Source organism: Coccinella septempunctata, chromosome 1 (assembly GCF_907165205.1).
Source record: "Coccinella septempunctata chromosome 1, icCocSept1.1, whole genome shotgun sequence".
Classification (NCBI taxonomy): Eukaryota; Metazoa; Arthropoda; class Insecta; order Coleoptera; family Coccinellidae; genus Coccinella; species Coccinella septempunctata.
Window position 1 is genome coordinate 31,994,634 of NC_058189.1, and position 7,167 is coordinate 32,001,800.

Genomic DNA, 7,167 nt, shown 5'->3' on the forward strand with positions numbered 1-7,167 from the left:
CAGAAATCCCCCACATTTGCAGAAATTGCAAAGCCGGTAGCGGTCCCCAAAAATTCCTCCAAACAGGAAGTAGCTCCAGAACCGGAAAAGAAGAAAAATTTTGCAACTCAAGTTGCAAAAACCCAGAACGCGCCGCCCACAAAATTCGCGCGTAAAAAAAGTTCATCTTCAGACGAAGAGACCGCAAAAAAAGGAACGGAGTTACCTAAAAAAGATAAAATTCCACCCATCACGATGATGGGCACCTCAGATTGGGTAGAGATATCTAAAGCTCTCTACACAAAAAGGAGAAACTACAACCGTGCAACTACAGTTAAAGACGGTATAAAAATCATCGCGTCAACCGTAGATGATTTTAGAAAAATCACAACATTCTTCGAGCAGCATGGTAAAGAATTTTTTACCTACCAAATGGAGGAGGAGAAGAAGATATATGCCGTTATTAGGCATTTACCAATCGACGCTGATCTTGCGTTGATTAAGGACGACCTGATATTCCAGGAAATATCAGACGCTGAGGTGTCCAGAATGACATCGAACAAGACAAAGAAGCCAATACCTCTCTACCTGGTTAAAACCCAGAAAAAGGAAATCTTCGAAGTGAAGCGACTCTACAACCTCTGTATTGTGGTTGAACATAAAAAGAGGCCTGAAAGTCCAAGCCAGTGCTTTAGGTGCCAAAGGTACGGACATGCACAAAACAAATGCTCCTTCCCGTGGAGATGCGTGAAGTGCTCAGGAAGTCATAGCAGCAATGACTGCACACTCACCAGAAAAGGTGAAGAGAGAAATGCCACATGCGTCTTATGTGGAGAAGAGGGCCATCCAGCTAGCTAGTTGGTGACCAGAAAGAAAAATTCCCGAAAATCAGTTGAACAGAAAAAGAAGGTAACAAAAACAACAACTTCTGAACAAAAACTTCATGTAGCGAAGACCGAACCTATAGAGCAGGAAAAGAAGAGGGAGACTCCAAAACCCGTCCAGAAAAAAGAAGGACAGAAAAAGCTTACAATGAAACAGGCTGTGAACAGTCAACAGGAGAAGAAAAAGATATCTGAATCAGCTCATCAGCTGATTCAGATATCTTTTTCTATCTATCTATCTATCTAAATCATCATTTAGATATCTTCACGGAAAAAATTTTCAACAAGATGTTGAAAATTGAGAGGGAAATGGAGAAAAACTCCAAGCATTATTTAGTAAACTGAATTAATGGACCTTACGGATATTAGGAAGAAATCCCTCAAGATAATCTCGTGGAACATAAACGGGATCAACACTCGGAAAGTCGAGATAGAACAAATAATATCAGAAAGACAACCTGATATTATAGCCCTACAGGAAACAAGAATAAACCGGAACAGACGACTGAATTCCATGAATTATGAAACATATAGATGTGACAGAATTACAAACACCGGAGGAGAGAAAATCCCCAGACTGGTTCGCCGAGAAAGAAACTCATATCGCACCCCTTCTGGAGGCAAAACACAAAGCGATGAAAACAGCAATTAACAAGCCTAGCGATGTTGCAGCCCAAAAATGTTTTAATAACATAAAACGCGAGGTCCGTCAAGAAATAAGAAAAATCAAGGACAGCTGGTGGAAAGAAAAAGCTAGGGAAATACAAGCTTTTGCCGATAACCATGATTACAGGCGTTTTTTCGAAGCTATTAAAACTGTTTATGGTTCAAGCAGAAAAGCTAACTTTCCTATAAGAGATACTAATGGAGCTATTCTAACTGATGACAGAAAAATTCTCGAAAGATGAAAGGAGCATTACTCACAGGTCTTGAATCAAAATAACGACTCGGATTTGTCCATTTTAGACCTGCTCCCCTCGTATAGTCCGATGACATCGCTTGATGACGAAATCTCAATGTCGGAAATCATAAGTGCGATTAAAAATATGAAAAATGATAATTCACCTGGTCTAGACGGCATTCCAGCGGAGATATTCAAGGCCTTGGATGAAGACATTGTCAATAGTCTCCTAACACCATTCCGCAAGATCTGGGAACAGGGAGATGTGCCACAAGACTTCAGAGACGCTTTAGTTATCAACCTCTATAAGAACAAAGGCGATACGTCGAATTGCAACAACTACAGGGGCATATCGTTGCTTAGTGTGGCCGGTAAAATTCTCTCGAAGATTATGGCTAATCGTCTGGTTCCACTCTTGGAGAAGCTATTGCCTGTATCCCAGTGCGGTTTCAGAAGAAATCGAGGTACGGTGGACCTAATTTTCACACTGCGACAGCTGCAAGAGAAGGCCCGTGAACAACAATCAAGGGTCTATACAGCCTACATCGATCTAAGTAAGGCGTTCGATTCGGTGAATCGGAGAGCGCTATGGAAAATCATGGCACGTCTTGGAGTACCCGAAAAATTCTTAGCAGTTTGTGAAAGCCTTCATACCAACAACACCGCTAGAATACAGCATAATGGTTCTACAACCGACCATTTCTCAACCAACTCTGGAATAAAACAAGGCTGCGTATAAGCGCCTTTACTGTTCAATATTTTCGCCATAGCTGTATCGATGATTGCTGACATGAGTATGCCTGTAAGAGGTGTTGGGATAAGATTCAGATTTGATGGTGGCCTGTTTAACCTGAAGCGCCTCAGAGCAAAAACCAGTACCAAGTTTATCACTGAACTTCAATATGCAGACGACTGTTCACTTATCGCTAGCAGCTCGGAGGATCTACAGATAATGTTGGACACCTATAAACATATATACGAAGCTTTAGGCCTTAGACTCAATATCGACAGAACCAAAATCCTGGTTAGTCCGCCAGAAAGCCTTCCAACAGATATCAGCCTGGAGAATGAAACTCTAGAACAGGTCGAGCAGTTCAAATACTTGGGAAGCTTCATAAATACTAGGGCTAACCTTGACACGGAAATACACAACCGTATCAATTCGGCATCACGGGCATTCTGGAAGCTAAAGGATAGAGTGTTTCAAAATCACGACCTCAATCTGAAGACCAAGACAGCTGTTTACAAGGCAGTGGTCCTCCCAACGCTTCTTTACGGAAGCGAAAGCTGGACGCCCTACAGGCGACATATTAAACAGCTTGAACAAACGCAACGTCATCTAAGACAGATAATGCACATAAGATGGTTCCACAAAGTTTCAAATGCAGAAGTCTTGCAGCGCGCGAGTTGTACAACAATTGAGACTCAAGTAACGAGGGCCCGACTGAGATGGAGCGGCCACATTCTGAGGATGCAAGACACAAGACTCCCCAAAATAGCTCTATATGGCGAATTCACTGAGGGAGCCCGGAAACCAGCAGGCCAGTACAAGCAGTTTAAGGATACACTACATCAATCCCTAAAATCAGTTAATGCCAATCATAACTGGGAACAACTAGCATTAGACAGGTCACAGTAGAGGTCTTTGGTACACAGTTATAATGGAGACTCGAGAAGGATACAGCGGCGGCCAGATCTGGTTGGTGACTATCCATGCCCGGAGTGTGGTAGGATATGTAGGTCACGGTTGGGACTCTACAGTCACAGGAGAGCACACAGTCGCAATTAGCCCTGAAAAAATTATAAGTCTGTTCGCACCTTTTTTCTTTCTTTTTTTTATTTTCCTTTCTTTTCTTTTTGTTTTCTCCCTTTTTCGTCTTTTTGTAGATTCATTCCCGGCAACGGGATACAGCAATGAATGAATGAATGAATCATCCTTCTCTCCCTCTCTGAGAGTTGCCAGCATTCACACCGTAGGTCAAAATTGGCTCTACAATCGATGTGTAGATAGTCATCTTTGTTTGAAGTTTTATTCTGGTTGACCAGAGTAACGAGTTTTGCAATCGGATTGCCTTCTTTCCTAACTGTGTCCTGTTTTCTATATCCTTTTTTGATGTTCCATCTTTCGAAATGATGCTTCCTAAGTATTTGAGCTGGCTACATTTTTTCAGATTATGGATTTGCAGATCTGGGTCTTCTTCTTGTTGGTCTCCTACTTTTAAATATTCAGATTTGTTCATGTTTATGGTCAGACCCCATGCTTCAAATTCTTCTTTCAACTTTCTGAACATATAGTCAGCATCGTTCTCGTCATTAGTTACGATAACTTGGTCATCGGCGAATAGGAGGGTTGATAGACATTCATCATTCATTTGTATTCCCATTTCTGCTGTTTTCCTTCTTCAGTAATAAATAGCTTCTTGGATGTATATTTTGAACAATGTAGGTGATAAGCTGCATCCCTGCTTGAGCCCCTTTGTTGTGTGGAATTTTTCTGATTGGGTGTTCCCCATTTTTACCAGGCTCTTACTGTCCTTGTACATATTCCATATGGCGCGTACATAGGTTTTCCTCAGGCCAACCCTTGTCAATACTTCGAAAAGTTTCTTTGAAGGTACCGTGTCGTATGCTTTTTCTAAATCAACAAATACGAGGTGGGTAGACAGACTACGAGACATTCGTTTTTCTAGTATTTGTTGTAATACAAATATGTTGTCAACACATGATCTTCCAGCACGAAACCCTGACTGCTCTTCTATATCTTCTATGTCTTGTTCGATCCTCTGTTTTATTATTCGGCCGTACAATCTCCCCACTGAGTTAGTCACACTTATGCCCCTATAATTTTGACATACACTTTTGTCGCCTTTTTTATGAATAAAGCTTATGTGTGCTATATTCCATTCTTCTGGAATGTTATCACCGTCCAGTAAGCACTTATTGAACAGATTTGCCAGATTTTCAAGTAGTATATTCGGCCCATACTTGATCAACTCAATGTGAATATTTCCGGGCCCAGCAGCCTTTCCATTCTTTGACTTCATTAGAGCTTTCTTTATTTCTGCTACCGTTACTTCCTTTATTTCTAGGTTTCGGGGCGTTTCTATGTCCATGTTTACTATTTTGAATTCTTTTCTGTTTTCTGTAAGTAACGCCTTATAGTGATCTACCCATTCGTTTAAACCTATCAGTGGTATTTTACTCTTATATTTTCCTTCCTTTCTTAGGCTTCCTATAGTTCTCCAAGCTTCAGCTACTCCTGTGCCGCCAATATGTCTGTCAACTTCCTCGCATTTCTGCTCCCACAGTTCATTTATTCTTTTTGTTTTTTCCTTTTTTACTTCTCTATTCCAGTGAACGTATGTCCTTCTATCCTATACTCTTCCTATACTCAACCATGTGTTATAAGCTCTCTTTTTCTGTTTTACTAGATCGTCTATTGTTTCCGAGTACCATTCCGGGTTTCCCTCCTTATGTCTCTCCTTATATCCCAGAGCTTCCCTTGCTGCTTCGTGTATGCAGTCCTTGATCTGTCCATACAGATGTTCTGCGGGTAGATTGGCATTTTCCATGTTTTGTAATTTATTAGCAAGCCTTAATTTGTACAGGAATTGAGTTGACTCTTGTTTGAGGCTTTCTATGTTTAATTTATATTCACTTGTATCATTGCCTCTTTGCTGATTCTCATCTACTGTGGTGTTTGCCTTTCTGTAGTTCACTATAATCTTGGCTACAAGTAAATGGTGGTCTGATCAACACTCTGCTTCACGGTGTACCCTCACGTCAGTTGTCTTCAGTTTCGAATGCTGTTTTTGGATGACATAGTCAATTATGGAACGCAAATTTCTGGCTGCTTGTATCGAAGTGAATTTATGTATATGTTTATGGGCAAAATATCCGTTCATGATCTTCAGGTTCATGGACTCGCATAAATATCTAAGGCGCATTCCGTTGTTGTTGGTTGCAGATTCTCCGTACTTTCCTACTACATCACTATTGTCCTCCTTCCCGGTTCGTCCGTTTAAATCTCCCAATATGATCACTTCTTTAGTATTCTCTATGTTGGTAAGTACATTTGTAAGTTTTCCATAGAATTCATCTTTCACTAGTGTGCCCGCATCATCGCTGGGTGCATACACCCCCACTATTACAATTTGATGACCATTTTTATTGAATTCCATGGTCATTATTTGCTCATCTATTTCTTCCCAGCTTTTAATATGCTCTCTATTTCTTTTGTGTACAGCAATCGAGACTCCCCTCTTAGCTCTAGCATCCTTCGGTACACCACTGTAAAAGTGTATATATTCCCCGATAGTTTCACTACCAACTCCTTTCCTTTTGGTTTCCGTGAGAACGCAAATATCAACTTTCATCTTTTCCAGTTCCTGAAAGACTTCCCCCTGTTTTGTTCTCAAGCCTTGTATGTTCCAGGTTGCCAATTTCATAGTCCTTTTCCTTAGCATATGTCGTTTCCGTTTGAATCCATCCATGTTCCGAGGCGAATGATCAAAATTTTAAGCGGTTTGTGTTCTTTTACAAATGACAAGTTGCTAGCCCGTCGATTCAACCTCCAGACTTGTAGGGCCAGGATTTTCTGTTGGGGTTTTCTCCCTTAGCCGGTATGCTCCAGTTTTATAGAGCGCCAGAAACTCGCTCTTCACCCTCTCTCGTTTGCCACATAACATGCATCCATTGCATGCCATGTGCCCAGTAGCTACGCGAGATACAATTATCTCTTCGGGGACGTGAGAGTAGGATTTGTTGGCAGAGCTGAATTCGATCTCTCGAATCTCCGAACAGTTATCGGAAATCAGTGGGCATTACTCAGGTTTTCGTTACTGCGTAGACACCAGCAGCCTACACAGCTCCCAAGACCATGTGCGGTTGATAAACTGGAAGAGATTATATTGAAAGCTTACGAAAGAAGCACGAGAAGAGTGAAGAGACCAGCACCAAGTCATCCGCATGGCGATACGCCTAAAGAAGTAAAAGATCTTATACAAGAAAATCGAAGACTCAGAAGAATATATAGTGTAACCAGTCCGGCCCTTGCGGTCGGACCTTTCGAGAACCAGAGCGGTCGCGAAAGATTCCAGAATAACCGGGAATCTACCTGAATGTTTCCGGCGCCTATATAAGCCCAGCGGAGGAGCAGGTAGGCAAGTACAAGTACAAGTACAAGTACAGTGATAGTTCAAAGTGCAAGCGACTAGTGGAAATAAATACGAGTGGAAATAAATAGTAGTGTAATAGTCAGTTTGTGAGTTATAAATGTATTAAGTGTAAATAAATAATTTTAATAAGTTGGACGTTTTAATCAAGTGAAGAAAACGTTACATTGGTGTCAAGTGTGCGGTTCAACATCGCTCGAATTAAATAAATAATTTTGGATATTTGGAG

General features: G+C 41.2%; 2 protein-coding genes across 2 annotated transcripts; both read right to left on the bottom strand.

Moving 5' to 3' along the window:
* Nucleotides 1-3,695: 3,695 nt before the first annotated feature.
* LOC123322925 lies at nt 3,696-4,148 on the bottom strand. Its single transcript, XM_044911011.1, has one exon. It carries the CDS (start codon nt 4,146-4,148, stop codon nt 3,696-3,698), a length of 453 nt encoding a protein of 150 aa, XP_044766946.1.
* Nucleotides 4,149-5,516: 1,368 nt separating this feature from the next.
* LOC123322941 (craniofacial development protein 2-like) lies at nt 5,517-6,257 on the bottom strand. Its single transcript, XM_044911034.1, has one exon. It carries the CDS (start codon nt 6,255-6,257, stop codon nt 5,517-5,519), a length of 741 nt encoding a protein of 246 aa, XP_044766969.1.
* Between the last annotated feature and the right edge of the window lie 910 nt (nt 6,258-7,167).

Coding starts and splice junctions, on each gene's coding strand:
- LOC123322925 (XM_044911011.1), bottom strand. CDS start 4,148: ATGGGAATACAAATGAATGATGAATGTCTATCAACCCTCCTATTCGCC.
- LOC123322941 (XM_044911034.1), bottom strand. CDS start 6,257: ATGGATGGATTCAAACGGAAACGACATATGCTAAGGAAAAGGACTATG.